Genomic DNA, 23105 nt, shown 5'->3' on the forward strand with positions numbered 1-23105 from the left:
CGTCACTGATGCCTGCACCTCGACGGTGCTTGTCATTGCTGCCAGAATGTTATGGGTGGGCATCACAAAGTTTCATCATTCTCTCTCTCTGCTCTCAGCACATTTTGGGTGAGGCTCGTCCCCCATCTCTTCAGCATCTATGACCGGTGACGCTGTGCTCCTGAAGGGGTCAGATGCTGAAGGCTGACAAAGGATCAGGTGCATTTCAAGTTTCATGGCTGCGTCTCCATGATATGACCCTGATCATGGAGCGCAAGCGAGCTGCCCTCAGCCATATAGAAGTCAGACATTCACAGAGGCTATGTGAAGATCTATGGAGTGTCCTCACTGCATATTATCAACATCCTCCTGGAATCTAGTGACTATTAGGGCCTCCGCTGCCTCTCTATGACAGGAACATTATCACAGAGGGATTGTGTGCTGCTGTCAGCCAGACTGGAGTCAAACATTCACAGATGCAATGTGAGGATCTATGGTGTCTCCTCACTGCATGTCGTCATCATTATCCTCCAGAAATTAAGCAGCTATGATGGCCTGCCGAGTACCCCCGCCTCGTCTGGCCAGTGCAATTTCCTCATGGCTGTCATCCTTGCCTTCGAGAGCCTCCTCACCTCATTCCGGTCGACGTTCTCTTCATTGGAGGAGACGTCTAGCTCCTCCATCTCCTCCTCAGCAAGCTCCTCTCCCTGTTGCAGCGCCAGGTTGTAAAGGGCACAGCAGGCGACGACGGTGCGAGACACCCTCTGTGGACTATATTGCAGGGCTCCACCAGACTGGTCCAGGCACCGGAACCTCACCTTCAACATCCCGATGGTCTGCTCCACCAAGGTGCTAGTTGTAGCACGAACCTCGTTGTGCCTTCTCTCTGCCTCACTTTAAGGCCGCTGCACAGGTATCATCAGCCACGTCCTCTGCGGGTAACCCTTGTCTCTGAGGAGCCATCCCTGCAGCCTCTGTAGACCCTGGAAAACTTCAGGGATCTAAGACTGACTGAGAATGTAAGAGTCGTGGACGCTCCCTGAGAATCGTGAGCAGACCTGCACGATTGCCCTTGCAGTTGACACAGTTGACCGCCTGTTGCCACAGAGGTCTGAGCACCACATGAGTGCAGTCAACGGTGCCCTGCACCTGTGGGAAACCCGAGATCTGGGCAAATCCCAGAGCTCTTGCTTCCTGGCTGTCCTGGTCCCAGGTGAAATGCACAAAGTTGTGTGACTTCGTGAAGATGGCATCCGTGACCTCACGGATGCATTTGGAGGCTTGTGATATCACACAGAGGTCACCTGTGGAACCCTGGAATGAGCCACTGGTGTAAAAATTGAGCGCCACAGTCACTTTCACAGCCGTGGGCAGTGGATGCCCTCAATGTCCCCATGGCACCAAATCCTGTAGCAGGTGGCAGATGTGACCGACCAGTTCCCTAGACATGCACAATCTTCGGTGACACTGGTTCTCAGTCATCTGCAGGAATGACAAGCGCTGTCTATAGACCCTGGGTCTAGCTAGGCACCGACCAGCAACGGCTCGCTGTGGCTTTTTGGTGGCTTGTGCAGGAGCCCCAGCCACCCCTTCTTCCCGAGGGTACTGCTCCTCCCTCTGCCCAGCCACGTGCCTCCTTGGTCTCTTCTTCGTCTTTGCTCTCTGTAAGCCACGAGGCATACAGCTAGGTCACCAAGCTCCATTTTCCTGATGTGCTCCTTCTGCAAGATGAAAGATTGAGATGTGTGGGTTAGCTTGGGTGTTCTAAGAACCTCTCTTGGTTAAATCTGTATGCACCTTAATGCATCCCGGAGAGTGCTGGCCACCACTTGGACCGCCAGACTTTAGTGCACTGCATGGCTGCCTGAAACCCCACTCACTCCACCCAACCGATTGGTGGCAGCTTTGCCCATTGGACTGCGTGTTGTGCTCTCTGCTCAGGCACAGGCATTCTCCCAACCTGCGCTGCAAGGCTGCGCTGTTAGCTTGAACCATGGGGGAGACTGGTACAAACCTGAATGTTGACATTGCAAGGGGCTATGATCACCTCCACTAGTGACTGCTCCACGGCCAGCTTTAGCAAGGAGATTGTACAACATGCCCAATCGTCCAATTGCTCTGCAGTCCACTAAAACGCTCATTAGTTTGCAATCTGTGCCCGAAGGGTGAAAAGCCCTGGAGCATTTGGTGGCACTTTCAGGCCCCTGCGTTGCTTGAGCGGACAGAGAAGCTAGAGGCCCAACTCCAAGCATGGCAATGTGGCTGCATCTGAACTGTCTCAGCTGCAGAGGAATGGTCACATTATACAAGGTTTCCCTAATGTGTGGCTACTTCGCTCCTCCCACACTCTCCCATGAGCTTGTGCATTACCATCAACCAAGTACAGCCTTTGACTGCCCCCCACCCCCACAACTCGCCCCAATCACTGTGTAGCCCTTGCTGCAGCACTGCACTGTCAGCCAGCCGAGAAAAAGGTGACTTGCCTGTGCCCTCACTTGAATGCGTGGCACTTCAACCTTGAGCTCCAACAGGTGACCCTCGCGATCGCTGTGCAACGTTACTGTGCACTCACCTCCAAGTTCCCCTCGAAGTGCAGCCCACCAGGTGCATGCCTTATATATACTGCTGTGAAACATGTAGGGATGATGAGGCAGCGCAGGGGGACGATTCCAGTGAGCTGGACTTATAATGATATATAGATGTATTACAATGAAGTTCCCGACTTCTGGTGGTGGGTAATGTGGCCCGCCATTGATGGGCGGAGCAAATGGTTGCAAACATATTTCATGATGGCGTGAAACCGATTTTTATCCTTCCCGCCATATTGTCTGCTCACACCCGCAACGGCACCCGACGCCAGCGGACATGGACGATTCCACCCCAGATCTTTTTTACCCCAATTCCTGATGTTCCAATTCCCGCCTTGTGATTATAGATTCCAATGCCAGGCACCAGCCTGGTGAATGTACGCTAAATTTTCTCAATGGCTTTAATTTCCTTTCTCTAATTGAGTTCCTAAAACTACATACATTGCTCAGAGTAGGCCCTAGCCAACGTTTTGTACAATTTATCATTAGTTCTTTCTCTTGGACTCTTTACCATTATTAACAAAACCCAAAATATCATTGGCCTTTTTATGATTTAATCTACTAGTGCTTGCATTCCTTCAAGTATAACAGTCAGAAGAAAGGGCTTCCCAGGACTTTCCTCTTGGTGAGAAAATGTCTAGATGGGGTTGCTCTACAACAACAACTTCAATTTAAAAATGCCTTCAGTAGCAAAGTGTCTTAAGGTGCTTAAAAGAGCATCATCAAACAAAATTTGACACTCGGCCACAAAAGGAGATATTTCGCTAGGTTTTGTCATAGAGGTAGATTTTAATCGTCGTCCTAAGGTTGAGTGAGGGATAGAGAGGTGGAAAAGTTTAGGGAGGGAATTCCTGAGGTTATGACCTAGACAGCTGAAGGCACAGCCACCAATGGTGGAGTGAAAAAAATCAGGGATGCGCAAGAATCTAGAATTGGAGCAACGGAGATATTGGAGGATGTTAAAGAGATAGGGAGAGGGTGAACATGGAGGAATTTTAATCCAAAGATTTTAAAATCATTGCAAGGCTGGGAGCAAGTGTATGTCACATTAAAGCCTGGGATAGGAATTAGTAATGTTTCTCGGCCCAGGCAGGAGCAGCCTATTTCAGCAATTGAGAGCTCAGGAAATCTCCTCTAATTTTTTTCCTTATTTTTATCCAGTTCTCTCTAACAATATTTTTACATCCTCCTCTAGTACATCTAAAATTCTTAATTCAACCATTATTTCCCAGAGATCAACGTGCAATATTTATTTAATCTCTCCTCCATATTGTCATCCACCATAACTAGAATCCCCCGAGCAGTTCTATCCCTTTACTCGTAATGTGCTTGTAAAAGCACTTAATATTTCAAATCATCTCCTAGCCCTAGTTCTTTTTCTTATTCCTTTTTAGCAATTTTGATCTTTTTTTTCACTTCCTCACTACTTCTTTATTCCTTTTGGACAATGTTAGTGTCCCTTTCAAGTTCTCTTTTCATTTTAATCTCCATAAATCCATGGAACTATGACGCAGCCCTTTATTCCTCCTTGTAAGTAATAGTGTGCCCCTCAAGCTATGAACAGCCAAAATGTCTCTTTCTGATGGAGAGAGACGCCTATGGCCCTTTGGGGCTATGACTAGATACATACATCCATCTCATATTTGAAGACTTCCAACTGTTTTCCTGTTAGCTAACTGTGTCATGACCGATGTTGTCCAACTATGCTCCAATCTCACAAATACCTTTGTCCCCCTTCATTCATTTCCCAGAACTATCTGTTTCCCTATTGAACTAGAAACATACAGAAGTAAAAAACAATTTTGGATACATTCTAAAAATCTTTCCTTGTTTTGACTACATGCATCACAGTCTATTTTTCAGATGGGATGTTAAACCAATCTTCCCTATCAGATAGGAGTAAAAGATCCCATGGTAGTATTGAAGGAAGAGTAGAGGAGTTCCCCTGATGTTTTATCCAATATTTATCTCTCAAGCAGCATCACTAAAACAGATGATCTGCATTTTTCTACTTTACTCGAGTGACTATATTTCAAAAGTACCTCATTGGCTGTAAAGTGTTTTGGGGCATGGTGAGGTTGTGAAAAGTGCTATAGAAATGCAACCCCTTTCCTTCCTTTTATCTGAAGACAATTAGAATCTTCTAATGATATCGCCCTAGGAATTACACAAACTATCCATAGCAATGCAACAAATGAGCTACAAATGAAACAGGTTTACTTCAAAACCAGTCTGAACAACTTCCAGTCACGGCTGACGTTGTGTGTTTTTGCAAATGAAATGCAGAAATTAAACGCACCTCGTGAAAGAGCCAAAGCAGAAGATTCCCGGCATTGTCCTTCTGCAATGCTAATAAGCAAACCTCACCCAACGAATGAAAAATTAAAACCTCTCCAGTGTGTGACTGTGCTCATTCAGAATAGACCATGGAACATATAATGACAATGGCTGATTCACAAATACAAACACATTGATGCACTCTGTTACTCCTAACACAATTATCTGGCTTAACCACCTGAAGGTACAATTATAGTTATTGCTATACATCTACATCTGCTATAAGAAAGAGAGAGATTGATAAGTATGGTGCAAAGGTTTCTTCTAGTCGATCTGGTTTTTCCCATGTTTGTGTCCAGGTGGCAGAGAATAGATTCTGGCTATAACATATGACATTGCAGAACACAACAGCCTGATTAAAGATGTGTAGAAGGGGATAGAGGAGAGGATCACAACTTTCAGAGTGGACTCCTCAGTGATTGATGCGCAAGGGTCAGCAGAGCACTTCTGTACCATTTTAACACAGTCTGTTTTTGGTAGGGGGCTGGTTAGCTCAGTTGGCTAGATGGCTAGTGTGTGGTTCAATTCCTGCTCTAGCTGAGGTAAACATGGGACCTGCCTCCTCGCTCTGTCCCTGGGAGTGGAAGCCAATGACAAACCACCACTGAGAATGAGGCATCAGCAGACAATGAGCCAAGGACCTTCCTTTGGGCAGAGCACAAACACATGCCATGACTATCTTTGACACTGTTGCCTCAATTCTTTCTTCCCCACCTTGAAATAGTGACCATTCCTTTAATCTAGTACCTAGCCTACAGCGCTAGAGAAATTCCATCAGAAATGCCTCTGCTACATCCTCCGGATTCAATGGGAGGACCATCAACCTAATTCTAGTGTCCTTCTTGATGCCAGCTCCATAAGAATTCAGGCAAAACTCCTGCAAAATCAATTTTGATGGACTGGACACTATGTCCAGATGACTGAAAAGCATCTCCCCCATCAGATCCAGTTTCCTCAACTCTCAGATGGCTGTTGTTCCAGGGCAGGACAAAGAAAACGCTTCAGAGATACTCCGAAGCTCTTCTTCAGCTATGGCAGCATTGACATTAATGACTGGGAATAGCTCACTACCAATCATTCAGGATGGTGACAACTTGTTCATCAAGCTGTAACACGCTTTGAGTCACAGCATCTTAATGATGAGGCAGAGCACTAGCAGAGAAGGGGAGAAAAGGAAGAAAATCCTGCACTCCGGATCCCACTACACCATGTGCCCAAAGATCTGTGGGTAAAGAAGCAGCTTGTTCAGTAACATGAAGACCCATGGTTGAAACTCGTGACTCTGAGTAGACGTCATACTCGAATTAAGGGACAGCCAATGCCATTGTCAAGCCTAGGACTTGAAAATACATCAGCCCTCTTTACTCTCTCATGACCATGCCAACAGCCACTATCCAATAGAAAATCCAGCAGCAAATGAGCCAACCCTTTCTGATATGATTCCAACTTGAACGAAAAATAAAGATGAGCGTGTAGATGCTCAATCATTAACCTGGTGCTTGACTTCACCATCTCCTATGGAAAAAAGCCCCTCTCCATGAGCTCTATGGCTCGCTTCTTGTGGAGTATAAGATGTTTCAGATTGGGGATGCAATTGTGGAATGTGTGTGAAGACACATGAGACAGGCAAAGTGAGAGATATTGTAATATAGCCCTGGAGGGAAGGGACTTAGGGTTGTGCTGTTAGGGGAGGCAAACCAGAGGTCATTGTGAAGGGCTAGTGTACAGCTGTTACAGAGAGTATAGAGTGTGCTGGTGCACTGAGGAGAAACAAGACAGTGACCAATGTGACTGACCCACAAAGTTCTGGGGCAAACAGCTCTTCATGCTATTGAAAGGAGCAACTTATTTTCCATCAGCACAAATATGGTGCAACTCAATGCAGCTTGCAGTTTTCACCTTTAGCACCTACAAAAACTGAGCAAAGTTCAGCCTGGACTCCAGGCAGTAAAACCTGATGCACAGATGAGCACAGAAAGCTGGAACACTTATAGTAATGTACTTTCACATGAGGAGCAATGTCACCCATGCAAAATGAGTAGCTCAGGTTTAGATGACCAGGGGCTGGAGTAGGTCCTGGGTAGATTAATGAGGTGGGGGAGGAGTTAGGCAGTTTAGTCCAAGGTTAGATGTATTAAGTAGCAAGTTACCAAATAATTAAGCAGGTGTCTGTTTGATAAATGGGATAGGATCTGTTTTCTGGTGTATCTGGTTACCTATCAGATGTACCTGCTGTGCACACTTGAGCATGTGCAGTTACTGAACCAAGCATCACTTGGCTGCTTTGCAACGCCGCTTTGTTTGGGAATCTCAAGCTTGGTAAAAATCTTCATTCTGCAGCAAGCCGTGCAATAAAACCCACAGTACAGAAAGGAGTGTCAGCTGATAAATCCCTGTCAGTAGATTCTCAGAGTGCTGCAGGGGAGGGGCCAGCAAGAATTATAAAAGGAACGTTTCTTGTTTCCAAATGTGTCTCACGCGTGGTCTTTGAACGTGTGAGAAAGAAGAGACCACAGTGCAAGGTAAGTAAAGCTTTTCATGTTACTTCATTTGTGGAGGGGAATAGAAAAGTTTTCACAATTGTGAGCAATGTGTCAGTTGATTCAATAGGAAACTGTTCAAATGGTCTATGTTTTTAATGTTACACACGCTCCTCACGTGTGTGACACGTTCTGCTCTACTCCCTCTGAGATGCTCTGTTGATTTAATATCTCTATGTCAAAATAAGCCCTTTTCCTCAGCTGGTGCCATTCCATGCTGTTTAAGCTTTGAGGGTGATGACCACTGCATCACCCTTGACACAGCCTAAGAGAAGAGTTTCCAAGTATCCAACCAGGTCACCTTTGAACAGTTAGCTCCATGGTCATCGCAGGAGAGGAAAGGGTGGTCAGAGTTTTCAGCTCCTTGGTCCCTATCCCCTGCAGGCTGTGCCCGGGCTCGCATTACAAAGCAATGCTGTTGACATTGACAGGAGGAACAGGTGGTGATAATGTCAGTGGGCGACACAAACTGAGTGGAAGAACAATAAGTCCATCAGCACCCTCCCCACCTCCCAACAAATGACCATAGGGCTGTGGTGTTTGACCTTTCTTGCTTAAAGAACCCTATATCATGAAATTCTTTGGAACCCCAGCCCCTCTTCCCCTGCCACCGCATATATATTATAAAACAAAAATGAAAAAAAGTGAAACACTATTGAATGACTGATTATTTTTCATTAAATAAAATATATAATGAAATATTGAAAAAATTGGTTCAATTTTCAAGTGATCTGAAAATTGTGTGGAACCCTTTGGGGTCCAGGGGCCCCCTAGTGGAAAAACTCTACTATAGGGTCTTAATAATACAGCTGAGAGATACAGACTCCTTCACGCAGTAGTGAGAGGGAAGTGTTCATTAGGCAGTTGCAGGGCTGTGAAGCTTACCACAGCAGAACAGCAAAAGAAGTGATAATAGATGTGGAGTTTCCGGGGCTGATCTTGTCTGCCGTGGTAACCTGAGCATTGTCTTTCTCCATCTAGAGGCTCATCCTCTGGGGATTCACACTCGGGGAGAAGAATGAGGTTCCAGCTACTCACCTTAGCCCTGATGGTGGCCTGCTTCTACCTGAGCACTTCACAAGGTGAGTGCGTATGTGCGAACTGCAAGATCCCCTCTTCGGTGAGAATGTGAGGATACCGTTTTTACACTTGTGCTGTGAGGGAGCTGACAACTGTTGTGTGTCTGGAGCATTAGCCTCACACACGAGGCTACAGATTTCCACTCGGACTGCTGAAATGCCTGTCAGTGGAGAGAAAGGGACTTGTTGAATTCTGCAGTTAAGGGCAGTGCTTAGGAGTCTGATATTTCATCTTCCTGCAATAATCGATAGGGGAGTAAATATTTCCCTTTGTTGCCCCTGGGGGTTTCTGAGTTCCCAGTGAAGAAAAGCAAAATACTGCAGATGCTGGAAGTGTAAAATAAAAACAGGAAATGCTGGAAAAGCTCAGCAGGTCTGGCAGCATCTGTGGAGAGAGAAACAGAGTTAATGTTTCGAGTTTCTTCAGCTCTGGTGGGGAGTCATACAGACTCAAAAGGTTAACCCTGTTTCTCTCTCCACAGATGCTGCCAGATCTGCTGAGTTTTTCCAGCATTTTCTGCTTTTATCTCAGCGAAGAAGTTGTTGTGGTTTATGTCAGGGTTCGGTACCACTGCCCTGGCCCAGGATTCCTTGGGACACCCTCCAATTTGGCAGGACCAGACCCTTTCCAGCCCTTGTGTTTCACTGTGGTGACCTTAAATAGAAGTGCGCCTCATGAAGCTAGTGGTGCTGGGACCTGCACATGTCCTCGGATCTCAAAGAGCCAAGGCCATTTTAAGTCAGTAAATTCTTCTCGCTCTCTTTCACAGCTTGACCTTCAGGCCTTGGAAGTTTGCCGTTGCTGTTCACTAGCTGTTGCTGACCGGGCTCTGTTGTGGGTTCTGTTGATGGTTACAACTGCCTGGCTCCTGACCTAAATTGGTCTTAATGTGTTCCCCACCATCAGTTCACAATCCCGTGGTCAAGGTTAAGGAAATATGAAATTTATGCTTAGCTGCAAATAGCTCAATGATACTGCTTTTAAAAAAGAAACACTTCATTTGCAATTTTCTTCTCTTAGGTCACCAGCTCTGGTTGGACCTATTCGTGGAGGGTATCATTGCATGTTCTCTTGCGCTCAGCCGCCCTATCCAGTCAAACATCCTTTTTCCTTCCATTGCCAACATTTTTATAACTGATAAACGGCAGTGTTCATTGAAAATGAAAAAGAACAACAACATAATCTTTAAAATGTCCCTATAATTTTTCACCTGAGTTGCTCGCAGAGATAAATTCCTGAAGAGTTGCCAACCCAATTTATTCCCAAAAAGCTTTGGCTGATCCGTGCTACAATATAGTACCTTGTGCCAGCAGCCTTTCAATCCCTCACAATTGTTCCTGTGTGAGCCTAGGCAGCGTGTGTGGACAAGCTAGTTAACCAGGTAAAATGTCATAGCACAGGCAAGTCTTAAGTTGTCCTCATATGAGCGAAGTTGGCTGGACAGAGCTCGGGACTAAAATTCCCGGCTGATTCTGCACCTCATCCCAGCAGCATTGTGCTGGGTGCAACTGTGAATGGGGTGAAACCCGTCTGGCAAAGGAAGAAACTGGAGCCAGTCTGTCTTCAACATAAGTTTCTTCATAAAATTCAGTATAAGTGCAGACTACTTTTCCCTTCCACCCAGTTCCCTCACCCAGGTGGAAACTGGGTTCTTATATATGTACCCTAACCTTTCCGCAATTAGTAGTGCCTGTTCTTTATCACAACTAGAGCATGCGCTCAATTGTCACATCATTTGCAACATTAGCAGCAACTCGCCAGCTGTTGCTCCAACAAGCAAGAGTGGACTCAGCTCTGACACAAACGTTTTGTTTGAAATCAGTCGGTCAAGTGCTGCCTGACATAGCCACGCCAGCAGCAAAGCTGGTCCAGTTTCTAACACTTTGGTCAGAACTTTTAGCTCGTCAGCAGGCGCGCGCCTGACCTGAACGAGGGTAAAATGACGCGCGATGACGTCGGGCGAGCGTCCCAACGTCGTTGCGCACTCACGCAATATTTTGGTCGGCGGGTGCACGTGGGAGTGGGCAGTGCGCCCACTGACAATTAACAGGCCTATTAAGGCCATTAAAGTTCCAATTAAATGTAATTTTTCCCCGCCCGTCCAACCTTGCGGCTGGCGGGCAGGCGAAAAGGCCAAGCGGCCTTTGCACTTTTTAGGAAACCTCATCCATGGGCGGGATGAGGTTTCCAATAGCAATTAAGAATAAAATAAAAATTTTAACTTCACGACAGAGTCACATGAGGGGATATGTTTTTTTTAACATTTTTACATTCTTTATTTTTGATTTCTTATATCTTCATCGCCCTGAGGCAGCTCTGTGGCTCAGGGGACTTTTCCAGCGCGCACTCACACGCGTGCTGAAGTTCCCTGCTCGCCCTCCTCCCCGGCCACCCCCTCCTCCCCCACCCCCACAAGGGCAGCACTGAGCGCTGCAGTGCGCGTTTCACGCTGGGCGGGCCTTCATTGGCCAGCCAGTGTGAAATCGCAGTCCGGCTCCGATCGAGGGTGGCAGTCAGCTTTCCGACCGCTCCCACCTGACATCCCCCTCCCCCCCTGCCCAACCACCCCCCCCCCCCCCACTCCCCCCCCCCCACCTTCTGTCGAGCCCACCCGACAGGGGCAAAATCCAGGGGCCTTTGTTTATTGACGGTTACAAGCAGCCATGAGACAGATTCATGTTTGTCTTGCAGGCTCATACCCCTGACTCTTTTTTTCAAAGAAACAACAATTGTAACCAATTCAAAATGGAAGTCTGGCTGTGAGAAAGTTGAAAGCATTAGTTAAGACACAGATAGTCTGATTGTGGCATAAGATGGATTTTATTGTGTTGGGTAGTGTTAGGGTTTGAACAGTGCTTAGATCACTGACAATATGAGATTTCAAAAAGAACAGTTGAAATCTCCCACTTTGTAACCAATCACCAATATCAATTGCACCATGAAGGTGGAGCAACTATGAAAACCATCCTGAGGCTCATCATCATCAGGAGAAAGGGAAAACGTGTCAAATTAGCAGAAGTAGACTAAATTTTAAGAAGCGGTATAATTACATTAAGCAGAGCCAAGTAAAAACCACCTTGCTGTGTAGCCATTGGGAATGTAGAGTAAAGGGAGGCACAAATTGACCTTTGAACTGTTGCTCTTTTGTGACCAGATTACATCCTTTATCTCTCAACAGCAAACTCATTGCTAGACTGCTGCTTGAAATATTACCAAGTAAAATATCCCAGGAGACTCGAGAAACACATCATCAAATACCGAGAGCAGACCACAGGTGGAAGCTGCAACTTACATGCAATTGTGTAAGTACAAAAAGGACAAACATACGGGACAGGGCCCAGTTCCTCACAGCCTCACAGCGTGACAGAGCCTGCTTCCTTGCACACTCAGTGTGACAGAGCCTGCTTCCTTGCACACTCAGTGTGACAGAGCCCGGTTCCTCACACACTCAGTGTGACAGAGCCCGGTTCCTCGCGCGCTCGCAGCGTGACAGAGCCCGGTTCCTCGCGCGCTCACAGCGTGACGGAGCCCGGTTCCTCGCGCGCTCACAGCGTGACGGAGCCCGGTTCCTCGCGCGCTCACAGCGTGACGGAGCCCGGTTCCTCGCGCGCTCACAGCGTGACGGAGCCCGGTTCCTCGCGCGCTCACAGCGTGACGGAGCCCGGTTCCTCGCGCGCTCACAGCGTGACGGAGCCCGGTTCCTCGCGCGCTCACAGCGTGACGGAGCCCGGTTCCTCGCGCGCTCACAGCGTGACGGAGCCCGGTTCCTCGCGCGCTCACAGCGTGACGGAGCCCGGTTCCTCGCGCGCTCACAGCGTGACGGAGCCTGGTTCCTCGCGCGCTCACAGCGTGACGTTTATCACCTTTAGCCTTTATTTTCCTAAACCTGTGTTAATGTGACTCTTTCTGCAAAAGTCTCTTGTGGAAAAATAGTGAAAATATTTGAAAACACTTGTCATGACAAGGCCCCACTATAGCTCACATGTTAGACGATGAACCACACATCCCCCATGGCAGACTGTGATTCCTCTCTCCCAACCCAGTGTCAGGCTTTATGTCTATGTTACAATCTTTTAATCTTTCTTCATATCTGCAGCCTACATTTGAAGCGTGGGGCCCTTTGTGTGAATCCAAAAGAGGATTGGGTCAAAAACTACATCACAAGTGACAAAAATCGCAGAAAAAGTTGCGAGGATGCTTCTAAACCCTGCAAACGTCGGAAGAAAGTAAGTGACAAAGTATACAGGAGTCAGGATAGCTCAAGTGGTGTCAATCCAGCTCACTGACTGTGGGACTCTGGAAGATAGGCTGAGAGTGGACATGTAGTGACAGGACCTGCTCCTGGTCTATGGAATCCTGCTCAAACAGTGGAAATTCCAGGGAGTGGTTAGGGACATGGAATTCTGGAATTCAACATCAAGATGGTCAATCCTCTGGGCGACTACCTAGATTGTTAGTGAATGTAGGGCTGAAATCCAGGTGGAGTGAGGGAACTTTGGGGGTCGGGGGGTTGGCGGGGTGGGGCCTATTCTGACTCAAGCGCCAGGAAGTCGCTGCTGGTCATCTATGGCACTGACCAGTTGGCGTATCTGTGGGTCAGTCTGATGTCACCTCATTTCCAGAGCTTGACTGCATGTCCATGCCACGAAGGGAATGTCGAGGCCACTTACCAGCATCAAAATGTCAGATAATCCAATGATTGCTGCACTGTCCATCGGTGGAGATGGGGGTTGGAGGGGGAAATTGTATGTCAGCTGGGGTTCAGGAATGCTTCCACCTGCCACCTAGGAATGTGGTAGCAAATATTCCATCTTTGCTTGCTTTTGTAAGGGTTCTATAACATGAAAATAAGTTGATTTCTTTTCAGGAGATCCAGGCAATGACCCCAGGTATTCACCAAATGCCTCCTTCAGTGACCTACCATGCTGATGATGCCAGGCATGGGAATACCTGGAAATTTGGATTGCCAGTCTTGACCCCTCCTTTCACCTCCAGCTTTGTAAGGGATGGGCAAGGCCGTTGTGTCACACTAAGCCTCATAAAATCCATGATCTAAAGCTGGAATCTTGGGTATCTTGACTTTATTCCATCTCCTGGGGAAGTGCTGGGATTGGGATTACCATGGTCACAGTGGGACAGCTATCTCTGAATTTTCCACCATCTCTGGTCCATTCCTGGCAGAATTACAGCAGGAGAGCTCTGGAGGGGCTGTGAATTTTCGGCTGCAGTGTACCACTCATTTATGTTAATTACAATCTGTAAACCTTACTAACTCCTCAAATTCAGTTCCCCTCGTGTGCAATTAATAAATCGTGCATATAGATTAAATACAAAACTCCAACAGACTGAGTGGTAAAGACTAAATCCTGAGGGAGATTGTTGTCTTATAACTAACATGGCCCCATTTGAGGATTAACCCTAGGTGCTGCAGGACCCAGTCTGTCATATTCTACCCCTTCTTATAAGTTTGTTGCAAATACAATAGTCTGACACTCCATTGTAGTTTAGTAACAAAATGAAAACTGATAGGGATTGTGTTCCTGTTCTGACTGTTCTATTCATATGGGGTAGGTCCCAGTAAGAGTTGCTGCTCCCTCCACCACTGTGAGCAGATAGTGTTACAGTAAGTGTCTGAACATCCACTCGCTTTACATTTTTCAGCATTAATCAAGCTGTGAGCAGCAGTGAAGAGGGGAGGTGATCCATGACCCTCCGCAACCTGAGTCCGCTTCTTCCCCACAACCTGTCTTTGAATAAAGGCTGAAGCAATTGTCTATGGCTGTACTGAAAGCAGTCAACACTTACACCAGCTGAAACATAATTAAGACACCACCAATGCCCCCCAACCCAACTGAAGAGGACAATACAGGAAAGACGCTGTGGGACAAGGACACCACATCACCAGCCATACTATTACCATTGAACCATTATACACTTCAATCATAATTATTAAATCAGCAATGCTATCATTATGTTTAACTGCAAACAGCTCCACTTTGATCTCTTGGCTGCATGTTGTTTATTTTGTGCAATGTTATTTTTATTTTTGTTCGCTTGTTAACCTGTACAATTCACTCAAAAAAAAACCCCCAATATTTTTGACAAGCTAGAAAGGTAACAGATACAAATCCCGATAGTACTGGCATCCAAAAAGATATAGCAAGACTTGCATTTTGCCCCCAGGACCAGGAACAGGCTGTTCAGCGCCTGCAGCCATCCAATTAAGACGGGGGCTAATCTGGTCCAGCAAACAAACTTCATGGAGACATGGGGTTATTTTGCTCAATAAACAGGCATTAAATGGGGGCTGTGCTAATAAGACACTTTTTGAGACCTGATTGAAAATCTGGATTTTCTCACAATTTTGTCCTACTTGCCAATTACCACCATTTGAACTTGCCAGGAAGTGAGAATCAGACACTTGCAGGTTTAGCATTCCGATGCTGATCAACTACAATTTTCTTGGAGCGGAATCTGTGGGTGCCTCGCACCCGCTGTAGGCGTAGAGTGCTCTGTTCGGCACACAGTGACGCATTTCAGGATTGCTCAGGGACAGAGGGAGAAGGCTCACTCGTTCTCACGTGGGGCACTAGAGGTCTCGGTGGAGGAGGCCCAACAGAGGAGGGATGACTTGTACCCACAGTGGGGAAGAACGCCAATTTGCCCTCATGTCCTTCCTTCTCGGAGCAGCTGGTGCTGGTGCTGCTGTGCCTGGCCTCGTGCACGCCTCCCATTTCTCATCCAGACCAAAGGGCCCTAGCAAGATGCCCTTGACCAAACACTCCCTTTCTCCAGGCAATGCCTTTAAGGTTTAGTTGCACCCGAACTCTTCAAAGGTTTCTAAAATGAATCTTGCTAGAGTGTTGGCGGAGCTTTGACAAAGTGTCCCTGAGGACAGTGAAAACTCTCCTGATGTGTTTCAGAGATTCTCTTCACAGCTCCAGGAACAAGCATGAATATCGGTGCCCCTTGAATTTTTTTTTTGCAATGCTTGGCCTATCCATTTAAGTGCATGGTACTTCTAAATACTTTGCAAAATCATGCAGCAACTTAAAAGGAACAACTTGCATGGTAACTTCTAGGTTGCTATGCAGCCACGCAGCTTAGAGACAGCATTAATGAGTATCCCTTTAAGTAGCTGGTCGCTGTTAGGGGAAGTGCTAGTCATGTAGCCTCTTTAATGGGTGCTAGCAGGCATTTCAAGTGCTGAACGCGCTGTTGAAAATCATCCACACAATATTTCAGATTTTTAATTGCTTGTATTATGAGTTGTGGAGAAGTTGTCCACCTTAATGTCCAACAGGGCTTCATGAGAAGAATGTCATCTTGATTACAACAGCAACAACAGTTACAGCCTCTGATTTTCCACTCACGTTCCAGGGGTCTGTCCAAAGTTTGCTGCTGCAGCTTTCAATGAGCTGCAAATTGAGCCAGAGCCCTAGCGTGTAGGTAACAAGTGACATATAATCGTGGTCACCTTGTCTAGTTTCTATATTACAATTATTGATTGATTCTGATTGTCTAACACAGCTTCATGTGGAGTGTACCTGCTGAAATAACCCTGATTGTGTATATGGTTGATTTTTTTCTATGTTTCAATAAATTTTGATTGTTTTATCAAACTGCATCCAGTGCTCCCTCCAGTCTTCATTCAGGCCAACTTAGGAAACTAGCAACTGCTAACAGCCCAGAAAACCTGACAAATCAAAAATGAGCCTGCATATGAAGCTTTTGACATGTCAAAGCTAACTAAAAGTGTAATCTGAAGGGGGTTATTGTAAATTCAGTCTATATTCCACCGCTGATGGCTTTCTGCAGCCTTAGATTACTGCAGGTCTCCCTACATTGCTGTTACCTCTCATCAGTACTATCGCAGTTTGCCACTTCCGACATTACCACTGCCTCTCTTCACTCCAGCCCTGGACTACTGTTTAGTTCCCACTAGCTCAGCATTACTGCTGCCTCTCTCTCCAGTCTGAATTCTTCTCACTCCCACATTATTCCCCTACTTGCATTAAAGGATATCTTTTTTTTTGAAAATCAGTTCTATTCCTATATCTGCCCATGGCCTTTCCACTGTCTGCTTTTTAGGTAGAGAGAAGACAAGAGAGACAATTCTACATGACTGTGTACAATATTCCCTTTAATATTTTCCGGGGTGTGTGGGTGATTTTTTATATTTAAGTGCATGGCCCCCTTTATTTGCCTGGCCTTGTATACACAGGCATTTAAAGAGGATCCAACCTGTGCATGGCCTATATGGGAGCTTTCGGATACCTCCGCAATCGCACACCCATGTTTCCTAGGGGGAATGTATATGCATTACACTGGATACCATCCAGGTCAAAAAACAAATTTACACTAGTGGGCACAATCCTGATGTAATTTCTTGGGCATTATGTATTATGGGTGCTAGCAGGCATTTTAAGTGACAACCAGCCCCTTAATGAGCCTCTGGCCAGTCTAGTGCTGGTTTCAACTCTTTTGCCATGATGGTTTCTTGTGTTAAACATGGGCTAAAATGGCATTTCAACACCAGACCCCATCTTGGCCAGCTTGAAGGACTGTTACTACATGAACACACTGCTGAAAATTGCCCCCACCATGTTTCATATTTTTAATTGCTTGTATTTTGAGTTGGAGTACATATGTCTGGGCTTCACTGTGAGTGAGTGAGTAGAGGGAGGAAGAGTGATAAAATGCATAGTACATTAGCCTGAGCTAGGGAAGAGGGAGGAGACCTCTCACCCCTTTGGCCCAGTGAGCTAGACAAAGGGAGGGAGAAGCTGTGTTCGTTCTCCTTAAAGAACAGAAGGTTGAGAAGAGATTTGATAGAGATGTTCAAAATCTTGAGGGGTCGAGATGGAGTAGATCAAGGGAAACTATTCCCACGGAGTGTCAGTTGTGGCTCCATCGGTCCCACTCCAGGGCTTTTCCACAGAGATCAAAATTGGCACTCTAGTCCAGTACCAGAAGTCCTGTCTTTTGGATGAGACATTAAATCGCAACCCCTGTCTTCCCTCTCGGACGGACATAAAAATCTCATGGAATTATTTTGGAGAAGAGCTGGGGCATTCTCCCCAGTATCCTGGCCAATATTTATCCCTCAATCAACATCACAAAAACAGATTATCTGGTCATCACGCTGCTGTTTGTGGGATTTTGCTGTGCACAAATTGGTTGCTGCATTTTCCACATTACAATAGTGACTACACATCAAAGTATTTAATTAGCTTTAAAGCACTTTGAAATGGCTAGTGATAAGGGGCACTTTTTAAATGCAAGTATTTCTTTCTTTTATTGGAAGTGTCAAGGACCAGGGCACAAATTTAAGATGAATGGCAAAAGAACCAAAGATAACATAAGGAAAAACTTTTTTTTATTTGAAAAATGAGATATGCTATCTAAGCATTTTGTCTTGCACTCATCAGGACAGATCGCAAGATTACCAACAGTAAAGGAAACAAGAAGTTATACAGGATGAGAAGAGAGTGCTGATTGGTTGGCAAGTGGACTCTGATTGGTAGAGGCCATGGAGAATGCAGCAGGGAACAGCTGCCAAGCTGTTGTTCAAATTCACACCAGGAAGGTCGAATTAGATTGGCCAAGGCATTGCCATGGGGAATGAAGCAGGAAATGCTGTTCCCCAAGCTTTTGTTTAGTTGAAAAAGGTATAATGTGTGAACATACTTCTGTCTGCAAAGGACAGGGCCAGCCAGGAATGATTGGAATAGGATTTCCAGCATCCGCAGTAGCTTTTAGCTTTTTGTTTTTATCTTTATGATTGGAATAGGTCAAGTCCAGCAGTAACAAATGCATGGATGAGGGTTTCAGCAGCAGAAGAGTTGAAGCAGGGGTGAAGTCGGGCAATGTTATGGAAGTGGAGATAGACGATCTTAGTGACAACATGGATATAAAGTTCTAAACACATCTCAGAAATTGACACCAAGGTTACAAACAGTCCGGTTTAGCTTCAGGCAGTTGTCAGGTAGAGGGATGGTGTCAATGGCTAGGAAACAGAGCTTTTGGCACGGACCAAAGACATTGGCTTTGATCTTCCCAATATTTATTTGAGGAAACTTCGGCTTGTCTGGAACTGGATGTCAATCAAGCAGTCTGACAACTTAGAGAGAGTGGAGGGGTCGAGAGAGGTGGTGGTGAGGTATCATCAGCATATATGTGGAACCCCATGTTATGTTTTCAGATGATGTAGCCAGGAGGCAGCATGTAGATGAGAATTAGGAGGAGGCCAAGAGATAGATCCTTGGAGGCACCAGAGATAATGGCTGGGATTTTTTGCCCCTGCTGTGGCGGATTCCCCTGCAGCGGATGCAGCCACCCATTCAGAGGTCCATTGACTTCAGTGGGACCGGAAGACCCCGCTGGCGGGAGGGGCCGGAAAACTCCAGCCTATGGCCGGGATTTTCTCCGCAAGTGTCAGGTGTGTTTGGTGACGTGAGCAGACAATATGGTGAGACGGCCAAAAATCAGTTTCACAACATTGTGAAACCAGCTTGCGCTCGTCCGCTCAGCCCGTCGATGGCGGGCCGCATTCCCTGCCATCAGATGTCAAGAATCTCATTGGAATACATCTGCATGTCATTATAAGGCCAGCCTGCCAGACTCACTGTCCCCATCGCTGGATCGTCCACCCATGTCACCGGGAAAATATGCCAATGTGTTTCACAACAGCATATATAAGGCGTACACTTGGCGGGCTGCACTTCGCTCGGGACTTCGAGGTTTGTTTGCTACCTTGTTTCGGTCAGCACTGGCAGTCATCAGCGCCAGGCTTCGCAGACAGCACCACATCACTTTTACGGGGGGCTCATGGGTAGGTCTCTACCTACCAGATCAGCCATATGAGGGTGGCTTTTCAACAGCTGCAGGGCAAGGTCTTGCTTGGAGAAAGGGGAGAAGTGGCCTCAGGCGAAGGAAGTCCTGCAGGACGAGAGCTGTACTGGGGAAGAGGGGTATCCCAGGGTGCGTGTGGGGGCATGTGTTGATCTGTACAAGTGGCCTCAAGGTGGTGAGGGCTGAGGAGGCAGTTTCCAGAGGAACTGAGGCCAGATGGATATGCGAGGGTATGAGTGAGAGAATGGGTGGCGATGTCCCTTGAGCTGGCAGTGAGTAAGATGCCAGTGAATGTGTGATGGGCTTGAGTGTGTGAGTTTAAAGTGATGAGATGGTTGCCTTATCCTGGCGGCACGGGTGAGATCATTCATCCTCTGGATTGGATGGCCAACCTCTTCTGTGCAGCATTGGCACTGATCACCACTGTCATCACTTACCAAGCCGAGTGGTAATTTTTCTGCCCATCCTGTGGCTAGAATGGGTGTACAGGACATCACAGCGGGCCTCCACGGCATCCAAAAGGTGCTTGAGGGCTGCAGTCTTCTTGCCTTTCGAGGCCATGTCTTCCTTGCTGCAGTCCTGGGTTTGGAGCAATGAGCGCGGCTGTACTTTAAATGTGGTGCCTGGTGTGATGAAGCGGCGAGGCGATGGCATGACAGGCCAATCGGAGCCCGCCTGCCATCAAAACGGCGTGTATTCCAGGACGAAACTGCGTGAAAAGCCGCCAAAATATTGTTTTAGCTGCCTGCTACTACATTTATGCAAATCTGGGACGATTCTGTCCAATGATGCAGAATTGTGAAGAGAAGCAGTTTCAGATGACTCTCTGACTATGATTAGATAGATAAGAATGGAATCAGGCAAGTGCAGTCCCACCCAACTGAAGGACAGAGGAAAGGCTTGGGAGGGGGGATAGTGCGCACAACTGTGTTAAAGGCTGCAGAAAGCTCGAGAAGGATAAAGAGGGACAGCTTGCCATAGTCACAGTCACATAGGATGTCATTTGTGATTTTGGTAAAAAGCTGCTTTAGTACTGAGGCAGGAAAACCTGAAGATAGATTTAAATTTGGCAACTGGGTAAAATGGGAATAGATTTGGGAGCCTGGAAAGGAAAGTGAAGTTGGAAGTAGCAAGCGGTTTGAAAGGATAGAGGGGCCAATGGTTGGTTTTATGGACGAAAGGGGTGATGATAGCTGATTTGAAGGGGAGGGGGCTAGTACCTGAGAAGAGGCAACCGTTAACAAGGTCAGCTAACATGGGGGCCAGGAACGGAAGTTGGGTGCTCAGCAGTTCAGTGGGAATAGGGTCAGAGAAGCCGGTTATAGGTCTCATGGATAAGATGAGCTCAGAAAGGGCCCGAGTAGAGACAGAAGAGGAAATAAAGAAAGGTGTGTATTAGGGCAGGAAGAACCTTGGCGGAGGTTTGGCCACTTGGGCTACAGAAAGGGAGCAGCAGAGACTGCTGAATGTGCCTTAATCTTAATGACAAAGAAGCCCATGAGTTGCTCGCACATGTTGGGGGTGAGGGTGGATGGCAACCCCTAAGAACCCTCCTGCTTCTCATCTAAATATTGCTGGTCCCTGACACTGCAGTGGTTCAAGAAGGAGGCTTCTCACAGATGGGAATAAATGGCAGTCTTGTCAGGTGCACCCAGAGAGCTAAAATGAGTAAAACCATACAGTGGAATTCAGGATTGCTGCTGGTAATGGCTGTTTGCCAAACTGGTTCTTTGCCAGACTGGCTGTTTGTCAGAACGTACAACTCAGCACCATTAAGATAGGATCAGCAATTATGATTCCAAAAGAGGTTGTTTGTGAACAAAAGCCCCACTGTTCAGCTCAGGTGAGAAGCTCAGTTCTTTAAGGTGCATGAATACCTGGCTCTGAGTGAAACGTTACACCTAATAGTAGGAAATTAGCTGAAATTGGCTGAAAGTGTGTGAGAGTCCTATCATGGAATTACAGTCCCTAACTCTCACTAATTATCTGGTCCAGAAGTTCCCAATCTGTACTTATTGCATACCCCCTTCCAGATCTATCAGCTGCCTGTGTGTCCTGCATGTTCAATATTTTAACTCCTTTAATACCCAAACCCCTGTATTATAATATACACATACAACTTTAACAATGCCCACTCACCATTAATGTGATGGATGAAGTTACATTTTGGAGCATAGGCGTGTAATGTTTGGAGTGAGAGGTGATAGTTCAAATCGTATGCTGCTCAGTAAATTGGACACTGAAGCATAATGCCATATTTATGTGCACTCCACAGTTGGGTGAACAAAGCTTCTGTTAACCCCTGCACCTGAACCATCTTTTCTTACCCCGCAACAGCCCTGGACTACCATTCCTCGAACAACTTTCAGTCACAGCGCAATCTGCCAATGGGAATGCTTTCTCATTGCCTGTTATCAGTGTGTATGCTGTGCTCTGGGGACAGATGAAGGTGCAACTGGCAGCTGTAGAATCTTACAGCACAGGTGGTTTCTTGGATTTCTGACCAATAATCTTTGGTACAGCAACAAAATTATCAGAGTTATAGCTTACCAAACACTTGTTTGTCCAATCCTGGAATATGCAAGTTATGTGTGGGATGTATATTTGGTGACAGATATAAATAAGATTGAAGTGATCCAAAGCTGTGCTAAATGATTCTGCATGAGTCAGAATGGGAAATACACCAATGTCACATCGTTGATCAAAGATTTAGAATGGGAATCACTACAACAAAGGAGGAAGGAAAGTCTGTAAAATATGGAATGGACTATTTGGAATTGACAGAAACAAGTACCTGGTGCCATCCAGCAATGGCAAAACACAAGGTAAGCATCTACACAAACTACAAAGACCATTTCTACCGCTTTAAATGTTAGTACTATCAAAGCTGACATTTATATAAAATGTAGATGATATATTTTCTTAATGAAGTATTAAATGACTTGTAGGTTTTCTGATTTTGCTGAAAAAAGAGACATGCTGTTGAAACTTTTCATCTTGCACTCATCAGGATCGAATTGCAAGAATACCAAATCTCAAAAGAGCAACAATTTAAACTGTATGAGCAGTGGGTGGTGATTGGTTGGCAAGTGGAATCTGATTGGTAGAGGCATTGCACTGAGAATGCACCAGGGAACAGTTAGCTGCCAAACTTTTGTTTAAATTCAAACCAGGCAAGTCAACTCTGACTCTGAGCCTTCAGGGTAGACATTAGCATAGTGGTAATATCATTGGACTAGTAATCCAGAGGCCCAGGCTAATGCTCTGGAGGCATGGGTTCAAATCCAACAATGACAGCTGGTAGAATTTAAATTCAATTAATAAAAATCTGAAATTAAAAAGCTAGTCAGTAATAATGACTACGAAGCTATTGTTGGTAGTTGTAAAAACCCATTGGTTTCACTAATGTCCTTTGAGAAAGGAAATCCGCAATCCTTACCTACATGTGACTCTAGGCCCATTGGAATGCAGTTTACTCTTAACTGCACTCTGAAATTATAACCCCTAACAGCTAACATGGAGACCAGGAATGGAGATTGCAATCCACTAAGTTCAATGACATTTAGGGATGGGCAACAAATGCTGGCCTTGCCAGTGATGTCCACATCCCATGAAAAAGTTAACAAAAAATCAGTGTCCACTTGCCAACCAATCAACACCCTCTTCTCATGCAGTAGAAATTGATGTTCCCTTTGAGATTTGGTATTCTTGTGATTCAATCCTGATG

At 46.1% G+C, this 23105-nt stretch overlaps 1 protein-coding gene across 1 annotated transcript; it reads left to right on the top strand.

The window, feature by feature from the left end:
* The first annotated feature begins 7284 nt into the window (after positions 1-7284).
* On the top strand, positions 7285-16149 carry LOC144688834 (C-C motif chemokine 20-like). The gene is made up of 5 exons (XM_078555817.1): positions 7285-7426; positions 8426-8526; positions 11703-11826; positions 12621-12750; positions 14186-16149. The coding sequence occupies exons 2-5, from the start codon at positions 8463-8465 to the stop codon at positions 14189-14191; spliced, it is 324 nt and encodes a 107-aa protein (XP_078411943.1). The 5' UTR covers positions 7285-7426; positions 8426-8462; the 3' UTR covers positions 14192-16149.
* Positions 16150-23105: the final 6956 nt, after the last annotated feature.

The sequence above is a fragment of the Cetorhinus maximus genome, chromosome 13 (genome assembly GCF_964194155.1).
Source record: "Cetorhinus maximus chromosome 13, sCetMax3.hap1.1, whole genome shotgun sequence".
NCBI classification, from domain to species: Eukaryota; Metazoa; Chordata; class Chondrichthyes; order Lamniformes; family Cetorhinidae; genus Cetorhinus; species Cetorhinus maximus.